At 38.0% G+C, this 19662-nt stretch overlaps 1 protein-coding gene across 2 annotated transcripts in view; it reads left to right on the forward strand.

Annotated features, from left to right (window-relative positions):
* VPS50 (VPS50 subunit of EARP/GARPII complex) overlaps window positions 1-19662 on the forward strand; it is a 136053-nt gene that overhangs the window by 70773 nt on the left and 45618 nt on the right. For both annotated transcript variants that reach the window (XM_040260292.1, XM_040260293.1), the window contains 2 exons: window positions 2801-2895; window positions 3233-3331. In XM_040260292.1, the coding sequence (XP_040116226.1) occupies window positions 2801-2895; window positions 3233-3331 (194 nt within the window). The remainder of the gene's footprint in view (window positions 1-2800; window positions 2896-3232; window positions 3332-19662) is intronic.

Below are 19662 nucleotides of genomic sequence, written 5' to 3' on the forward strand. Positions count from 1 at the left end.
TCCCCCCCACCCCACCAATTTATTTAGGTTTCCCTTCTCTACTTTTTGGATAATCTTTGTTCTTCCCTCTTTTTTGGGGATACCTCCTTGTAGCAAGAGTCAGTGAAAAGAGGAGACTCTGAAGGCAGATAGATCTGGGTTAAATCTTTGCTTTCTCTTTCACTGGCATGTGCATTTAGGCAGTTAGCTGACCTCTTTCAAAGAATCCTCCTGCAATGAGGGAGACCTGGATTCTGTCCCTGGGTTGGGAAGATCTCCTGGAGAAGGGAAAGGATACCCACTCCAGTATTCTGGTCTGGAGAATTCCATGGACTGTATGGTCCATGGGGTTACAAAGAGTTGGACATGACTGAGATGTGTGGTGTTGGAGAAGACTCTTGAGAGTCCCTTGGACTGCAAGGAGATCCAACCAGTCCATCCTAAAGGAGATCAGTCCTGGGTGTTCATTGGAAGGACCGATGCTGAAGCTGAAACTCCAATACTTTGGCCACCTGATGTGAAGAGCTGACTCATTTGAAAAGACCCTGATGCTGGGAAAGACTGAGGGTAGGAGGAGAAGGGGGCGACAGAGGATGAGATGGTTGGATGGCATCACCGACTCGATGGACATGGGTTTGGGTGGACTCCGGGAGTTGGTGATGGACAGGGAGGCCTGGTTCATGGGGTCGCAAAGAGTCAGACACGACTGAGTGACTGAACTGAACTGAGCGACTTTCACTTTGACCTCTTTCAATTTCTCTTTGCCTGGGGGGTAACAAAGGCTTGTTTAACAACCCTGTTTTAGAATTAAAGATAATATGTAAAGTTCTTAGTATAATGCTGGAGAAAAGTAAATACTCAGAGAACAGTAGTTTTTATTTGCTGTTTATTAAGCTTTTACATGTGTTTTAGCACTGTTTGATTTATTTATCCTATTCCATTGATTTTTCTGTATATTGCTAGCAATTTTTGGATAGTTTTTAATATCTTAATGTAGGTGGTGCAAGTCCTCTAACATCACTCATAACTTTTACTCCCTCTTTTCAAAGCACTATTTTTTTAACAAAGGTTATTGTCTGTTTCTTATTTCTGGTGAATATTAGAATAATTGTTCAGAAGAAAATTATTTGTGTATGAGATTTTGGTTAGAATCTCACTGTATCTCTACATTAACTTGGAAAAATGGACATATTTATAATATGTAGTCACCTATTCAGTCCCTTAACTCTCAGTTTATGGACATTCTTTTGTATCCCCTTAGAGTTGCTATTAATAGTTCTTATAGATCTGATAGCCCTTATTAAAGTTACTCCTGAGTGTACTGTATTTTTAGTAATTTGTTTTGAATGAAATCTCTCCATTTTCAGGTGCCACAACAGGTATACATGGAAATATTAATTTTTATATATTGTATATAAAGACTTTACATAATTATCTTATTCTGATTATTTTTGAATTAATTATTTTGGGGTTTCTAGCCTACCAAGTAGTGATTGGTGATTTTTACCTGTACACCTAGTTCAGTCCAGTTACTCGTAGTCACGTCCAACTCTTTGCGATCCCATGGACTGTAGCACTCCAGGCTTCCCTGTCCTGGAGCTTACTCAAACTCATGTCCATTGCGTCGGTGATGTCATCCAACCATCTCATCCTCTGATGTCTCCTTCTCCTCCTGCCTTCAGACTTTCCTAGTATCAGGGTCTTTTCAGAGTCAGCTCTTCTCATCAGGTGGCCAAAGTATTGGAGTTTCAGCTTCAGCATCGGTCCTTCCAGTGAACACCCAGGACTGATCTCCTTTAGGATGAACTGGTTGGATCTCCTTGCAGTCCAAGGGACTCTCAAGAGTCTTCTCCAACACCACAGTTCAAAAGCATCAATTCTTTGGTGCTCAGCTTTCTTTATAGTACAGCTCTCACATCCATACATGACTATTGGAAAAACCATAGCCTTGACTAGATGTACCTTTGTTGGCAAAGTAATGTCTCTGCTTTTTAATACACTGTCTAGGTTAGTCATAGCTTTTCTTCCAAGGAGCAAGCGTCTTTTAATTTCATGGCTGCAGTCACCATCTGCAGGGATTTTGGAGCCCAAAAATAAAGTCTGTCACTGTTTCCATTGCTTCCCCATCTGTTTGCCATGAAGTGATGAGACCACATGCCATGATCTTAGTTTTCTGAATGTTAAGTTCTAAGCCAACTTTTTCACTCTCCTCTTTCATTTAGAGTCTCTTAGTTCTTCATTTTCTGCCATAAGGGTGGTGTCATCTGCAAATCTGATGTTATTGCTATTTCTCCCAGCAATCTTGATTCCAGCTTCATCTAGCCCAGCATTTCACATGATGTACTCTGCATATAAGTTAAATAAACAGGGTGAAAATATACAGCCTTGACGTACTCCTTTCCTGATTAGGAACCAGTCTATTGTTCCATGTCCAGTTCTAACTGTTGCTTCTTGACCTGCATACAGATTTAAGCTGATTACTTAAATCTATATGCAGATTTAAGTGATTACTGCCTACAGTATAAGGTGATTATACTAGATATACACAAATGTGGTGATTTTTACCTATGTATCTACTATAAGAATATAATTCTTATCTTGCATGTGTATGTGATGACTGTGGCCTATACTAGTTTTATATCTGATTATGGAACTGTTTCTGATATCACCCCTTGTTGGATATTGGCCTAAATAGATATTTTTTTATCAAGTTAATCTATTCCTGTCTCATTTTAATGTGTAGCTATAAAAAAACATGGTTCTGAGAACTTACTTTCTATATTTTGGATTTACTTGAAACATTTTTTGTTTTGTTTTATAGGATGTTCAGCTAAAAGTTAAAACCTACTTGCTTGGAACTGATTTGTCTATATTCAAATATGATGATTTCATCTTTGTTTTGGATATAATCAGCAGGTAGTATTTGAGATCTTGTCTTATTCTTTATCTTGTTTCATTGGACCATGATAATTAATGAAATCTTGAATCAGTGAGTTACAAGCTATAACTTCATGGAAGTGAAGATAATTGAGCATTCACAGTCTAATTTCTGCTGGTTTATGTGTGAATGTGTTTAAATATTTCTGCCCTTTGGATGTTTGTAGACTGTAATGAATTTGTAATCTTTAGAATTTCTTCAAGCATCCAAAATTTTTATGATTTGTTATCTTTGAATAAAGATGACCTGGACTTCTTTTATTTCCCTATAATAAACATGTTGCTGAAATTTTTATAAATCTTTCTGTCCACCTAGGTTGATGCAAGTTGGAGAAGAATTTTGTGGTAGCAAGTCTGAAGTTTTGCAAGAATCTATTAGAAAACAAAGTGTCAATTATTTTAAGAACTACCATAGGTAAGAACTCTAATAAAACATGAATAGACTTATTTAGATAGTAAGAGTAGCTTTTTCTCATGTTTATTAATCTTATAGCATTGATTGGTTTAAAAGAATTACTTTTGAATTTGAAAGACTATCTTCTTTGTAGCTATCTTTAGGATGATTAGGTTATTATTTCTTTTTTACCAAAAATAGCATAAATTATTCTCATTACTTTTTGTAAATTTCACTATGTACTTTGTCTTGAGGGGTTTAAAATGTTGAACTGACTTCTTTGTGAGTATAAGATGATTCTTACGTTGAGGATCCCTAGAAACATTTGACCACTATTCTCTACCTGCATATGTGGTGTAAGTTTAGTAAGGAAGTTAAATCAATAGAGGCAACACTCAGCGAGGTGGACGTGCTTGAAACTATGTGCCTTTTAGGAGTAAAAAGGCTTTTAGAGAAGGGGGCATGATATTCGGAATCTAGCTACAAGGCCAAGACTATGTACTATGTTGCTTTTACAAACAATCACTACCAATTTTTAAAAGGGTGCTGTGGAATAGTTTTGGGAATGGAGAAAGGTGGGAAAGAATGTTTACATAACAATGTGATGGTACACTTAAAGTAGCATTAAACTGAGAGAGCAAACAGTTATTAGACCTTTCTTCATGTAAACTGGACCCTGTACTATATCTCTTACATATATTTTATCATTTGCATTGAGGTGTATTTTACTTGTTAGTTTGCTTTTTAAAATGTTTTCATTTTGTTGTTATTTGGTACCAGGGAGAGTTGGGATTTGAAATTCTTTTTCTCCTTGTTTGGAGTCAACCCCTGGTCACGGTGATGTGTGCTGAGTCCAAAGAGAGATTACTAATTTAATTTATTATTCAATATATTTAAGTACACATTTTCTGTCTTAATAGTAAACTATTAAAATTAAATATGCGCTTTCCTGATAGCTCAGTTGGTCAAGAATCCGCCTACAATGCAGGAGACCCCGGTTCAATTCCTGGATCTAGAAGATCCGCTGGAGAACGGAAAGGCTACCTACTCTAGTATTCTGGCCTAGAGAATTCCACAGACTGTGTAGTCCCTGGGGTCACAAAGAGTCGGACGGGACTGAGTGACTTTCACTCACTCACTCATTATATATTTATTTTTAAAGTATATTTAAATTGATTCTTTACCAAAGTGGGCTTCCGTGGTAGCTCAGATTCTCAAAAATAATTTGCCTGCAGTGCAGGAGACCCGGATTTGATCCCTGAGTTGGGAAGATCCCCTTGAGAAGGAAATAGCTACCCACTCCAGTATTCTTGCCTGGAGAATTCCATGGACAGAAGAGCCTGCTAGGCTACAGTCCATGGGGTCACAAAGAGTCGGACACGACTGAAGTGACTTAGCATGCATGCACAGGAAGACAGTGGTAAGGGAACAACATAAAACCCTAACACTACCTTTGTTTACAGCTTCCTTTTCTGTTAAAACTTAAGGCCTACTAAAGTGGAAGTCCCAGCCTGTACACATTGCTTTCCAAAATGAGGGTGGCCTTGTAATCACAGATGGGAAATGGAAAAGAATCAAGAACTATGAAGAAATGAGAAGCCTCACTTACCCATTAGAATGAAGGCATGCTGCTTGTCCATTTCCCAAAGATTGCTTTATATCCTTCAATACCACTGGAGGGTCTTTTGTTCATTGTGACTGCAAGATGTATGTAATGCAGATATGTGAGTTCATTTAATGGTTTCCATTCTGCATTCTACTTTATTATCAAAGATATCTGTCATCTGTTGCCACCAGGTATAATAGGCATTTCTAGATGCTAATGGAGATTCCTCACAAAAGTTCACCTTGATGAACTTAGAAAACATAGATATTAATTATTGTTTTCAAAACACTCAACATTTTAATTGACTTTCCTCAGAAACACTTGTGAAAGTTGTTTCACAATGAGGAGGCTATATTGTATTGTTAGAAGGAGAGGAGGACTGGGAAATAGTAAATTGGGTTCTTATCCCATTTTTGCCTCTTGCCACTTTTCTGACATTGACCAAATGACTAAACCCTCTGGGATATGGTTCTATCTATCAACTGTAAAATGAGGTGGTTGGACTAAATGGTCTCCCTAAGTATTACCTGCAAATCTTTCCCTTTTTTTATGCTGCTCTGTATATTATAAAAATAGGTTAAACAAAGATTTATATTTTTTTGTAGTATTCTTCCCTTTTCCCAGTGTTTAAACCAGTCTTGTTTATATACTGCCTGTAATCATTCTCTCTCCAACAGCTGCCATTTGGGAAATTATAATGAAAATCACTTGGCAAAGTGGGTGCCAACCATCACTGTGCTCTAAAGCAAGATAAACTTGACAGGCAGTTTAGAAATGATGCCAGTGGACAAATATTGAGTTGATGAAAGCCGTTACATTAGCCAGTGATGAATCTAAATCTACTAAATTTTGATTTAATACCTCCTTCACCAAATGATACTACATAAATACCAAAAAAACATCGTGAAACATGGTGAACTGGGATCATCTGTTTTTATTTTATTAAAGTGTTTAAACATGCTTACAGTCTGTTTCATGGTCTTCTGCCAAATAGAGCTCTTCAGAATGAAGAAATTCCTGAACCGAATTATCCTGACTTTGAGTCCATTTAGGCTGTTGGTTTGAAGATGTAGTTCATAACAAGATGTGAACATAGAAGCGTTTTACTCTTTGGCAGAACATCTGTCTATAGACTGTCCTGGTGTCTTTTTGTGGAAGTATTAAAGTTTGCCTGCCATTATATTTTTCTTGGGCAAAGTTGGATGGGCATGTGAGGAAGCACAGTCTCTGTCATCTGTCGATGTAACTTCACATCTTTCAAGGTGTGTTTTATTCCCCCCGGTTTCTTGATGTTCAGGCTCTAAGTTTGTATACACCGAAAGCTGTCAGTCTTCTGCCAGATGTTGCAGAATTCCCCAAAGCACGAATGATCTAAAACAGTAGTGACGTAGAGACTATGCAGTCGTGTACTGTTGTCAAGACATTTAACAAGTACATTTTGTTTTTAAATTGCTTTAATAATCAAAGTTTATAAACGTCTTCAGTGACCTTAAAAGTGCATCGACTGATGTCAGAAGAAGAGAAAGATCACCTGTCCTTGTAGGGAGAAAAGTCTTTGCTTGCCTGAATAAGAAAGGCTTGGTTTATTCCTTAAAGTGTCTTTAAAATGTGTGCTTCTAGAGTTAGTTTTATTATCCATATACTTACCTTTGTTTTCTGTCTCGGTCAAGTGATTGAATCATGTCTTCTGGTTTGAATATTGGACCTGATATCTTCTAGAACCGACCTGCCTACTCCTGTCACACTGCTCCTGCCCCCCCTGCCCGTGTATCTTCTGCCAAATAAACTGTTTTGGTCAAGGCTTCAGAGAGAGTAGAAAATAAGTTATCAGTAATTTTAGTTGTTGTATAAGATATCTGAGAGATTTTTTCTTGTAAGGAAAAGGTTAACCAGTATGACAACTTCAATTTACATTGAAGTTATTTGTTATATATACATTGAAGTATATGTGTCCATCGTTATGTTTTCCTAGTATTGCATTGTAACAAACTATCCTGAAACTTACAGGCTTAAAACAACCGCCATCTTGTCGTTATTTCATGTATTCTGTGAGTCAGGAATAAATTAAGCAGGGATCAAGATCCTCTGCTCCTCATAGCATTAACTGGGGTGACTTAGGAGTGCCCAGCTTTGTGTGGCGGGTTCAGGATGGCTTCAGTTGCACCTTGCTGGAGGTGGCTAGAAGGCTGTACAGCTGGATTGGTTTCAGTGTGCCCACATGTGGCCTCCCTGGCGTGGTGCTCTCAGCATGGTTGGACTTCTTCTATGGCAGCTGGCTTCCCGTAGAACTAGCATTCCAAGAGAACCACGCGGAAGGTGCTTGGCCTTTTCAGACACACGCTCGGGACGCATGCAGCCCTTCTACCTCATTCCTTTGAAGGCAGACTTCTCATAACGCTCATTCAGATTGAAGGGGAGGGAAATCAGACTTTTTCTCTTGACAGGGGAGTGGTTAGGTCATGTCGTAGAAGAGCTGTGTGTAGAATAGAAGATACTGTTGCAGCCCTGTTTGCTGTATTCCTTGGGAAAACAGAGAGAAATGTTTTCAGAAACCAGTTTTTTGTGGGGATTTGGTGAAAATGTTACCAATAAATTCATTTATTTTTAGTACATGACATGTTCTTCTAAATATTCAATTATGTAACATGTGACTATTTTCCATGTCTAAACTATACAAGAGGGCTTAAATTTTGAACTTAAAAATGAGAGCAAAAGGAAGTGTCTTCATAATATATACCTCTTATATCAGACTAGTTTCTCTTCCATATATATGTACATACATATTATATATACACACATGTATATATGTACATAGACATGAACATAAATTCTTTATATATGTACATACACATAAGTATACCATAATAGTGAGTGAACAACTATCAAATTCCTCTTTTCCTCCTGCTGGTAAAAAGTTTTGGCCTGTGTGGTGTTATCAGTGGCCTTGGGTTCCAACCTTTACTGTGTTCCTCACTAGCTTTACCACCCCTGTGATTTTAACCAACTTTAATTTTCTGAGCATCAGGTTCCTTCTCTTCAAAGTGTATAAGGCTTATGTTGGCTACTCTACCTTCTTTAAACTCTGTGCTTTTATCATTTGCTTCTGGAGCCTAACTTCTATTGCTTTAAGTCTTTTATTAGGTTAAGTAAAAGATCTGTGTTCACACACTTGTAATTCATTGATATTTTCCCTTTAACTTGTAGGTCAACATATTTGAGACAGTTTGTAAATCGGTTATTATCTTCTTCACTATGTTTGCACTTTAAAATCTCTTTAATTTTGTTTTAGTTGCACCTATTTGTTAGTTTGCCAAAAAAATTCTTTGTATCCTGCTTATGTCTGGTTTCTTGAAGACACAGGTGACACCCACAGTGCTTAATGATCGAGATTGCTTTTTGACTTAACTTTATGATTATAGTCAATTCTGTTATTCAGCATCCGATTGCAGTTTGTGCTTTACATACTTAACTGCTTTTTCATCATAACTGCTATCTTTTGTGTGTTAGTACCATAAATTAGAAGAAAGGATATAAAGTGCAAATTTTTCAGTTTGTATAAAATGTTCTTGGGGAAAGCGATGCAGAGGAAGTTTTCCTTGGCTTTATTGAATCAATTTGGATAATATTATCCAACTTATGGTTTCCAGTAAAAAGTGAAATTTTTCCTTTTTGCTATTGTTGCTGACCATGTTGCAGTGAAAAGAGCATGACTTGGAAGTCAGGGCCCTTGTCTCTGCTGTCTGCTAGTTGTGAGCTTGTGGCCCTTCACAAGTGGATTCATGCTTGCTTAAGCCACCTGTGGCTTTATCTTTAAGATGGGCCTGCCTTTTATTGCAGACAGTTTGGGAGGATAGTGATAGATTATTAGTTTTTTCCTTTGAAAGAATTTTATTAAAACTTAACTCACATAAATGTATGCATATCTTATAGTACAGCGCTGTGAATTTTTAATATATGTACACTGCACAAGGGGCTTCCCAGGTGCCGCTAGTGGTAAAGAAAGTGCCTTACAGTGCAGGAGACCCAAGAGTTGTGGATTCAATCCCTGGCTTGGGAAGATCTCCTGGAGGAAGGCATGGCAACCCACTCCAGTATTCTTGCCTGGAAAATCCCCATGGACAGAGGAGCCTGGCGGGCTACAGTCCATGGGGTCGCAAAGAGTCAAACACGACTGACGTGACTTAGCACGCAGGCACACACACTACATAAACTGCCCAGGTTAATGTATGTAACTTTTCCAGTATCCCCGAAGAATCTCTTGTACTTTTCTCAGTCAGTAACCTCTTCAGAGTTAACTGCTGTTCTGAACTTCTGTCACCAGAAGAATGTTCTGGCTGAACATTATGTAAATATTGTTATGTAAAAATTTGTTAATTATGTAAAAATTTATAAATAATATTTATAAAAGTATTTTATAAATATTATTCTGAATTGTGTTGCTTTTGTCATTTCTCATACACATAGACATGTGAGTTGATTTAGTGTATTGACCTGGGATTCCTGTGATCTGGGGGTTAAATTAGCATTTTATTAATTTAATTGGAAATTCTTTTGAATTGCCCATGTGTACAGTATGTCATGTATGAATAGTGATGGTTTTATATATTACTTTCTAACATTTGTGTTGGTTAGGACTTCTGGTACAATTTAGAATACAAGTGCCAACAAGGGACATTCTTTCACTCAGTACTTTACCAGTAAGTATGATATTTGTGGTAGGTTTTTGTAGACACTCTATATCAGATGGAAGAAATTCCTAAGAGATAGTAAACTTTTAAGTCAAAAGGTATTGCTAAAAGTAAAGGGGATACTTCATAATTGATGAATAGATTTTCGTTAGGAAGGTATAACAGTCCTAAATTTGTAAGCTCTTACTAAAATAAAATCAAAATATATGAAGCAAAAATATTCAGATTAGAAGAAGAAATAGACAATTTATAATCATAGTTGAGAATTTTTGCATGCCACTTTTAGTAATGGGTAATATAAACAGACAAAAAACTCAGTCAGGATATATATTTGACCAGATATTAATAAAACTTACCTAATTTATGTAGATATATATATATATGTTTATACATATATGTATGTATACATTATAATACTTAATAGCTGAAGAATTCATATCTTTTTCCAGAGCAGAAGGACAGTTAATCAGTCAGTTGCTGGGACTCAAAGCAAGTCTTTAAAAAACAAAAAGTCAAAAGATTGAAATCAGCGCATATTCTGACCACAGTGGAATTAAACTAGAAATAAATAAAAGAGAACTAGAAAATCTGCCAGTTTTTGGATATTAAGCAACCTATTTTCCATGTTAAAGAAGGAACCATATTGGGAATTAGAAAATATTTTAAAATGAATGTTAGTAAGCATATAAAATTGTGAGGTATAACTAAAGCAGAAGGGGGAGTTTTTAGTTTTAAGTGCATTTTTTGGTAAAGAAGAAAGTTTGAAAATTCAGTGCCCTAAACTTACATTTCAAAAAGTTTAGAAAATGACAGCAAATTAAACCTAAAGAAATAGTGGGAAGATAAATAATAAGAGTAGAAGTCAGTATAAGTGAAAGAGGAGAGTGAAAAAGTTGGCTTAAAGCTCAACATTCAGAAAACTAAGATCATGGCATCTGGTCCCATCACTTTATGGCAGATAGATGGGGAAACAGTAGAAACAGTGGCTGACTTTATTTTGGGGGGCACCAAAATCACTGCAGATGGTGACTGTAGTCATGAAATTAAAAGACACTTGTTCTTTGGAAGGAAAGTTATGAACAACCTAGTTCAGTTCAGTCGCTCAGTCATGTCCTACTCTTTGCGACCCCATGAGTCGCAGCACGCCAGGCCTCCCTGTCCATCACCAACTCCCAGAGTTCACTCAGACTCACGTCCATCGAGTCCGTGATGCCATCCAGCCATCTCATCCTCTGTTGTCCCCTTCTCCTCCTGCCCCCAATCCCTCCCAGCATCAGAGTCTTTTCCAATGAGTCAACACTTTGCATGAGGTGGCCAAAGTACTGGAGTTTCAGCTTTAGCATCATTCCTTCCAAAGAACTCCCAGGGCTGATCTCCTTCAGAATGGACTGGTTGGATCTCCTTGCAGTCCAAGGGACTCTCAAGAGTCTTCTCCAACACCACAGTTCCAAAGCATCCATTCTTTGGCACTCTGCTTTCTTCACAGTCCAACTCTCACATCCATACATGACCACTGGAAAAACCATAGCCTTGACTAGACAGACCTTTGTTGGCAAAGTAATGTCTCTGCTTTTCGATATGTTATCTAGGTTGGTCATAACTTTTCTTCCAAGGAGTAAGCGTCTTTTAATTTCATGGCTGCAGTCACCATCTGCAGTGATTTTGGAGCCCCAAAAAATAAAGTCTGACACTGTTTCCACTGTTTCCCCATCTATTTCCCATGAAGTGATGGGACCAGATGCCATGATCTTCATTTTCTGAATGTTGAGCTTTAAGCCAACTTTTTCACTCTCCCCTTTCACTTTCATCAAGAGGCTTTTTAGTTCCTCTTCACTTTCTGCCATAAGGGTGGTGTCATCTGCATACCTGAGGTTATTGATATTTCTCCTGGCAGTCTTGATTCCAGCTTGTGCTTCTTCCAGCCCTGTGTTTCTCATGATGTACTCTGCATATAAGATAAATAAGCAGGGTGACAATATACAGCCTTGACGTACTCCTTTTCCTACTGAGATCAGTGGAGAAATAACTCCAGAAAGAATAAAGGGATGGAGCCAAAGCAAAAACAATACCCAGCTGTGGATGTGACTGGTGATAGAAGCAAGATCCGATGCTGTAAAGAGCAGTATTGCATAGGAACCTGGAATGTCAGGTCCATGAATCAAGGCAAATTGGAAGTGGTCAAACAAAAGATGGCAAGAGTGAATGTCGACATTCTAGGAATCAGCGAGCTAAAATGGACTGGAATGGGTGAATTTAACTCAGATGACCATTATATCTACTACTGCGGGCAGGAATCCCTCAGAAGAATTGGAGTAGCCGTCATGGTCAACAGAAGAGTCCGAAATGCAATACTTGGATGCAGTCCCCAAAAACGACAGAATGATCTGTTTGTTCCCAAGGCAAACCATTCAGTATCACAGTAATCCAAGTCTATGCCCCTACCAGTAACGCTGAAGAAGCTGAACAACCTAGACAGCATATTAAAAAGCAGACATTACTTTGCCAACAAAGGTACATCTAGTCAAGGCTATGGTTTTTCCAGTAGTCATGTATGGATGTGAGAGTTGGACTATAAAGAAAGCTGAGGGCCAAAGAATTGATGCTTTTGAACTGTGGTGTTGGAGAAGACTCTTGAGAGGCCCTTGGACTTCAGGGAGATCCAACCAGTCCATCTTAAAGGAAATCAGTCCTGGGTGTTCATTGGAAGGACTGATGTTGAAGCTGAAACTCCAGTACTTTGGCCATCTGATGCGAAGAGCTGACTCATTTGAAAAGACCCTGATGCTGAGAAAGACTGAAGGCAGGAGGAGAAGGGGACAACAGAGGATGAGATGGTTGGATGGCATTACTGACTCAGTGGGAATGAGTTTGAGCAAGCTTCGGGAGTTGGTGATGGACAGGGAGGCCTGGTATGCTGGGGTCCATGGGGTCGCAAATAGACACGAGTGAGCAACTGAACTGAGAAGTCAATGAAAGAGAAAGTAAATGTATATAATAGAAGGAAATCTACAATACTACTTAGCAAAACTGTGCAAGAAAAAGCAAGAAATTATATCATCAGTTAAAGGGATATCTATAGATCTTAAAGGGCTTCCCTAGTGTCTCAGTGGTAAAGAAACAGCCTGCAATGCAGAAATCACTGGAGACACACATTGGATCCTTGGGTTGGGAAGATCCCCTGGAGAAGGGAATGGCAACCCACTCCAGTGTTCTTGCTTGGAGAATCCCATGGACAGAGGAGCCTGGTGGGGCCACAGTGGATGGGGTCGGAAAGAGTAGGACACGACTGAAGTGACTGAACACGCTCGCACATAGATCTTAAGACATTAGAAATAAAATGATATAGACTTTATGCTAATAAACTTGACAATTTAGATAGAAATGAATGAATTCCTTGTAAAATCAAACGTAATAAGCTGATAAAATATAGAAAATCTGAGTAGTCCTGTATCTTTAGAGAAATTGAATCTTTGCTTCAAAGCATTTCCACAAAAAAACCTCCAAGCCTGTTGCTGTCATTGGTCAATTCTTCTAAACCTTTAAGGGGGAAGTAATATCAACACAAACTCCTTCGGAGAATAGAAAAGAACTTCCCTGGTAGTCCAGGTGTTAAGGATCTGCCTTCTAATGCAGAGAATAGAAAAGGAGGGAATGCTTTATAACTTATTTTATGAGGCCATCATAGCACTAATGCTAAAACATTACAAACAAGAAAAATTACAGGTTAGTACCTCAAAAGAACTTAAGAGCAAAAGTCCTGAACAAAAGGTTGGCAGGTTACATCCAATATATCTAAAAAAAGACAATACTTCAAGAACAGGCAGAGTTGAGTACAGGAATACAAGGTTGACTAGACTTTTTAAAAATTAATAAATTTAATTCACTAATTCACAGCTATAGGAAAAATACCATATTGATCACTTTAATAAAGAAAGAATTTCAATGAGATTTCCTTTGTAGTTCATAATTTTAAGAAATCATGTCTGTAAGTTCTACTTTCAATCTAGTTTTGTTTCCAGTCTAATTTTAACTTCATTATAGTTCAAGTATGCTTCTTATAAATAGCATATAGGGTTTTTTTAATTTAAAAATTCAGTTGGACAATTTTTGTGTTTCGATTGGACCTTTATTTCATTTTCATGTAATGTATTATTGGCGTAGTTGGGTTTAAGCCCATCATATTGCTGTTTGATTTCTAAAAGTGTAGATAACTGTTTTCATTCATTTTTTTCTCTCTCTGCTTTCATTTGGATTGATCTGTGTCTTTTCAAATCACTTTTTTGTCAGCCTTAAAATGTGTATTCTGGTAGTGGCTACCATCAACATTTCAATATGCATTCCTGTTCTGTTACAGTTGACCTTAGCTTAATATGCTTCCAAAATAATGCAGGAACCAACTTTATAACTCATTTACCTTTTCTTATCCTTTTAGTGTTATTGTCATATATTTTACTTTCTATATTATTTTCTATTCTTTTTATATGTAGTCATAACTAAGCTTCAGTCTGTGAGTTGGTATCTTTCATCACTGTAATAGTTTTATATTATTGTGTAATAGAATACCATGAATTTTAGCAGCTTAAAATAACGCCCTTTTGTTTTCTCACAGTTCTGTGAAAGTCTGGAAATCTTGTCTAGGTTCCCATCTTAGGTTCTCAGAGGGCCTAAATCCAGGTGTTAGCTGATCTTTCATCTGAAGACTTTGAGGAAGAATCTGCATCTGAGCACATTCAAGATACTGGCCCAGTTCAGTTCCCTGTGGTTTTAGGACTGAGGTTTCTGTTTTCATGCTACCCGTCAGCTAAAAAGCCTTCAGCTTCCTATGTCTCTGGTCCTTGCACTTGACCCCTTTGGTTTCAAAAGCCAGCAGTTCTTACTTCCCCATCTTTTATCAGGAGAAGAAAAAAGGTCTACTTTAAAAGGGCTTGTTCAATTAGGTTTGTTTCACCTGGGTAATTTCTGTTTTGATTAACTCAAGGCAGTTCAAGTAATCTTACTTATATCAGTAGAATCCCTTTTTTCCATATTTGGTGATATAATCACAGGGTGGTCTTCATCATATTTAGTCCTGGGCAATAGTGCAGACAGTCTTTAGGGATTTTAGAGTGCCTTTTAGAGTCCTGCCTTTCTCAATAATTGTTCTGTAGTAATAGCTTTATCGAGATATAAGTCACATACCAAAAATGCAAAAAATTCACTCCCATTAAGTATATATTAATAATTCAGCAACAGCATCACCACTATTTAATTTCAGAATATTTTTATCACTTCAAAAAGTAACCCTTTACCAGTTAATTGGCACTTTTCTCCTCCTGTAGCATCTGACAATCACCTATTTTTTTGTGTGTGTATTTGCCCATTGTGTGTTGCCTGTATATAAACATTTCATATAAATGAAATCATACATTATATGGCCTTTTGTGTTTGGCTTTAACTTAGAATATTTTTAACAGTTCATTCATGTTGGAGCATGTAACAGAACTTCTTTCTTTTTCATTGGTAAATAATATCCCATTGTATGGATAGACCATAATTTGATTATCCTTTCCTCAGTTCCCTGGTGGCTCAGAAGTTAAAGCGTCTGCCTGCAATGCAGGAGACCTGGGTTTGATCCCTGGGTCGGGAATATCCCCTGGAGAAGGAAATGGCAACCCACTCCAGTATTCTTGCCTGGAAAATCCCATGGACGAAGGAGCCTGGTGGGCTACAATCCACAGGGTCGCAAAGAGTTGGACACGACTGAGCAACTTCACTTTTCTTTCTTTCTTTCTTTCCTCAGTTAATGGACATTTGGGTTGTTTTCGCTTTTTCAGTTCAGTTGCTCAGTTGTGTCTGACTCTTTGTGACCCCATGGACTGCAGTACGCCAGGCCTCCCTGTTCATCACCAATTCCTGGAGTTTACCCAGACTCATGTCCATTGAGTCTGTGATGCCATCCAACCATCTCATCCTCTGTCGTCCCCTTCTCCTCCTGCCTTTAGTCTTTCCCAGCATCAGGGTCTTTTCAGAGTCAGCTCTTCCCTTCAGGTGGCAAAAGTATTGGAGTTTCAGCTTCAACATCAGTCTTTCCAGTGAACACTGAGGACTAATCTCCTGTAGCATGGACTGGTTGGATCTCCTTGGAATCCAAGGGACTCTCAAGAGTCTTCTCCAACACCACAGTTCAAAAGCATCAATTCTTTGGCCCTCAGCCTTCCTTATAGTCCAACTCTCACATCCATACATGACTACTGGAAAAAACATAGCCTTGACTAGATGTACCTTTGTTGGCAAAGTAATGTCTCTGCTTTTTAATATGCTGTCTAGGTTGTTCATAACTTTCCTTCCAAGGAACAAGCATCTTTTAATTTCGTGGCTGCAGACACCATCTGCAGTGAATTTGGAGCCCTAAAAAATAAAGTCAGCCACTGTTTCTACTTTTTCCGCATCTGTTTGCCATGAAGTGATGGGACTGGATGCCACAATCTTAGTTTTCTGAATGTTGAGCTTTAAATCAACTTTTTCATTCTCTTCTTTCACTTTCATCAAGGGGCTCTTTAGTTCTTCTTCACTGTCTGCCATAAGGGTGGTGTCATCTGCATATCTGAAGTTACTGATATTTCTCCCAGCAGTCTTGATTCCAGCTTGTGCTTCATCCAGCCCAGTGTTTCTCATGATGTACTTTGCATATAAGTTAAATATGAAGGATTGTCGGGGAAAGTTTAACAGGAGGATTCCTACATGCTGTTTCTCACAAGTCGTTTGTTTCTTTTCAAGCGGAGCAGAATGCTGCTCCCAGGAACCAGGGTCATTGTGTGATACAGGCTTGAGTCTCCTTTAGTAAACATTCTCTTTATGACAAAACTGCTTAGTCTCGATCCCTTCTTGAGATATGGATGGTCTTCTGACCTTGTGGCAGTTATTAATCCCTTGTTCCCTTGGTAACAGTTGTTATACGCTTGGTTTTCTGATCTTTATCATAGTCGTAAGAAACTTCTTGTATCACAGCTTATGTACACTCACAGAAAATTCATTAAAGCACCTTTGCTCCATTAGAGCTTGGGTCCCCGCGTCTTTCTTTCTTTCCTTCTCTCTCTCCTTGGAGCGTGGAGACCCGTCTTGCTCATTCTTCTTCCCGGGCTTTTAAGACTCTCTCGAGAAGGCGCCCTGGGCCTTCACCCCGCCTCAAGAGGGTGCCCGGTGTCTTCGTGAGAGATGCAAGTCCTGTGTCAAGGACTTTATTGGTTTTCTGTGTAAGCCAGAGAGTATCAGCCTCTTTCTCTGTTTCACTTTCTTATCGTCGCCTCCAGACCGCCAGGTCCTGGTCCATTAAAGGATCCCAGCAAACGATGACATATACAGCCTTGACGTACTCCTTTTCCTATTTGGAACCAGTCTGTTGTTCCATGTCCAGTTCCAATTGTTGCTTTCTGACCTGCATATAGGTTTCTCAGGAGGCAGGTAAGGTGGTCTGGTATTCCCATCTCTTTAAGAATGTTCCACGGTTTATTGTGATCCACACAGTCAAAGGCTTTGGCATAGTCAATAAAGCAGAAATAGATGTTTTTTCTGGAACTCTCTTGCTAATGATGCTGCTGTAAACATTTGTGTGTAAGTTTTTGCATAGACATATATCATTAGCTCTTTGGGTATGTATCTAGGAATATGTAGTAAGATGACAAGTGTTTTGCCTATTTCCCTCTGTCCCCCTCCCCCCCCAAAAAAAATTAGGTCCTAATATTTGGCAGCTATAAATGTTAATTTATTTGGAAAAAGTATTTTGTAGATATGACTAAATTAATGATTTTGTGATGAGATTATCTGGGTGGGCCCTAATGCCATCACAGTTAGAGATAGAAGGGAACTTGATATAGATACAGAGACACATATAGGAGGAAGTTATGTGAGGACAGGTAGAGGATTGAGTGCTGTGGCCGCTAGCCAGGGAATGGTAGCAATTACCATAAATTGGAAGAGGCAAGGAACAGATTCTCCTCTAGAGCTTCTGGAGAGAGTGTATTCCTGCTGACATCTTGATTTCAACCTTGTGATTTCAGACTTCTGGCCTCCAGAACTGTGAGATTATAAATTGTCTTAAGTCATCTGTGTGTGCGTGCTAAGTCACTTTAGTCATGTCAGACTCTTTGCGACCCTATGAACTGTATCCCACCAGGCCCCTCTGTCTTGGGATTGAACCCAAGTCTCTTGCATTGGCAGATGGGTTCTTTACCACTAGCACCACCTTAAGCCTTAACTCACCCAGTTTTTGTTAGTTTATTATAGTAGCCATAGAAAATCAATACAGAGTGAAGTTTCTGGGTCATATGGTAACTTTATATTTAACATTTTGAGGAACTACCAAACTTTTCCAAAGTGGTTGTACCATTTTGCATTTCCACCAGCACTATATAAGGGTTCTAACTTCACCGAACCCTTGCTAGCTCTTGTTGTCTCTTTGATTTAGCTATCCTGGTGGTTGTGAAGCAGTACCTCCTTATGGTTTGGATTTATATTTGCCTGATGAATGACACTTTTTACATGTTTACTGGTCATTCATATATCTTCTTCACAAAAAATGTCTGTTCAAAGCTTTTGCCCATTTTAAATTTATCTTTTCTTTGTAGAATTGTAAGAGTTGTAAACTTCATCCTTTTAGTTCTTACATTTGATCTGTGATTCATTTTAGTTAATTTTTGTAAATGGTGATAGGTATGGCACAACCACTTTTGCCAAATTTTCAGCCGTGACCTACCACTTCAGACGTTTCTTTTGCACTTCCCTCTATCCTCTCCATCCAGTTGTATGCATACTAGATGTTTTGACAGCCTCACCTATCTCTTATGATCTTTTCTGTTTCTTCCCATTTTTTTTCCCATTTGTGCTTCAGGTTTGCTATTGCCTATTGAACCATCTTCAAGTTCATTAATTCTGTCATCTGATGTTTTACTTACCCAGTTTTAATTTGAAGTATTTTATTTTTTCAGTTATAGAATGTTTGATTCTTTTTTATTGTAGTTCTTAAAAGAATTTCCTTTCTATCCATTTTGTGCATCTTTTTTTTCTGTATTTTGTTTAACTTGTTTATAGTAGGTACTTTAAAGCCCTTGTCTATTAAAAACACTAATATTTTGAGCACTTTCTGCTATTCACAGATTTTACCATTTATTCCATTTTTAATTTAGAACCTGTGGGTTTTTGTTTTAAAAATCTAGATTTTCTTTTTAGCATGATTTTAGTAACAGCAGTGAGGCTTGTTGTGGGAAGAGGACAGGCACTGGCCCTTTTATTCCTGCGTTAACAAGAAGGAAGTATTTGTTTCTCTGGAATTGCTTGTATAATATACTGATTACCGAAGAGGCGGGGCTTCCCAGGCAGTGCTTGTGGTAAAGGATTTGCCTGCCAGTTCAGGAGACACAAGAGATGGGAGTTTGATTCCTGGATCAGGAAAATCCTCTGGAGAAGGAAATGGCAACCCACTCCAGTATTCCTGCCTGGAAAATTCCATGGACAGAAGATCGTAGAGGGCTACAGTCCATGACTCACAAAGAGTTGGACACTACTGAACGTATATACACTCACATGCACACACTCAGAAAACTGTAAGAGCAGTAGCATTAAAGAAAGAAGAGATCAGTATAATATGTGACTACTTGTTAATTTAAGTGCCATATTTGCTAATTTATCTCGTAAATGTTGTGTAGAGATAGATAGGCACTGAGCTAAAATATATATATTTAGAGAGTGATAATCACCTTGATATTGTGGTTTAGTAAGAATGATTAAGATCTATGCTTTTTAACATAAAACATTTTTCAGTATTTATGGTTTCATAAACCCTGTAAATTATTTCTTGTTTTTTCTTTTGGCAATGATATGTCATTAGCTAAAGTATGTCTTATGTACATGAGTTGGTGAGTCACTTAGTTTAGTCCCTTAATAAAAATGTCATTTTCCCTGCATTTATTATTTTTGCAATATAAGACATATTCTTGAGTTTGGTAAATACTTGAGGTTTTTTTCTCTTACAGATAAGTACGTAAAAGCAAATGTTTGTGTTTACTACATTGGTCTGAATGGAT

The sequence above is a fragment of the Oryx dammah genome, unplaced genomic scaffold (assembly GCF_014754425.2).
Source record: "Oryx dammah isolate SB20612 unplaced genomic scaffold, SCBI_Odam_1.1 HiC_scaffold_18, whole genome shotgun sequence".
Taxonomy (NCBI): Eukaryota; Metazoa; Chordata; class Mammalia; order Artiodactyla; family Bovidae; genus Oryx; species Oryx dammah.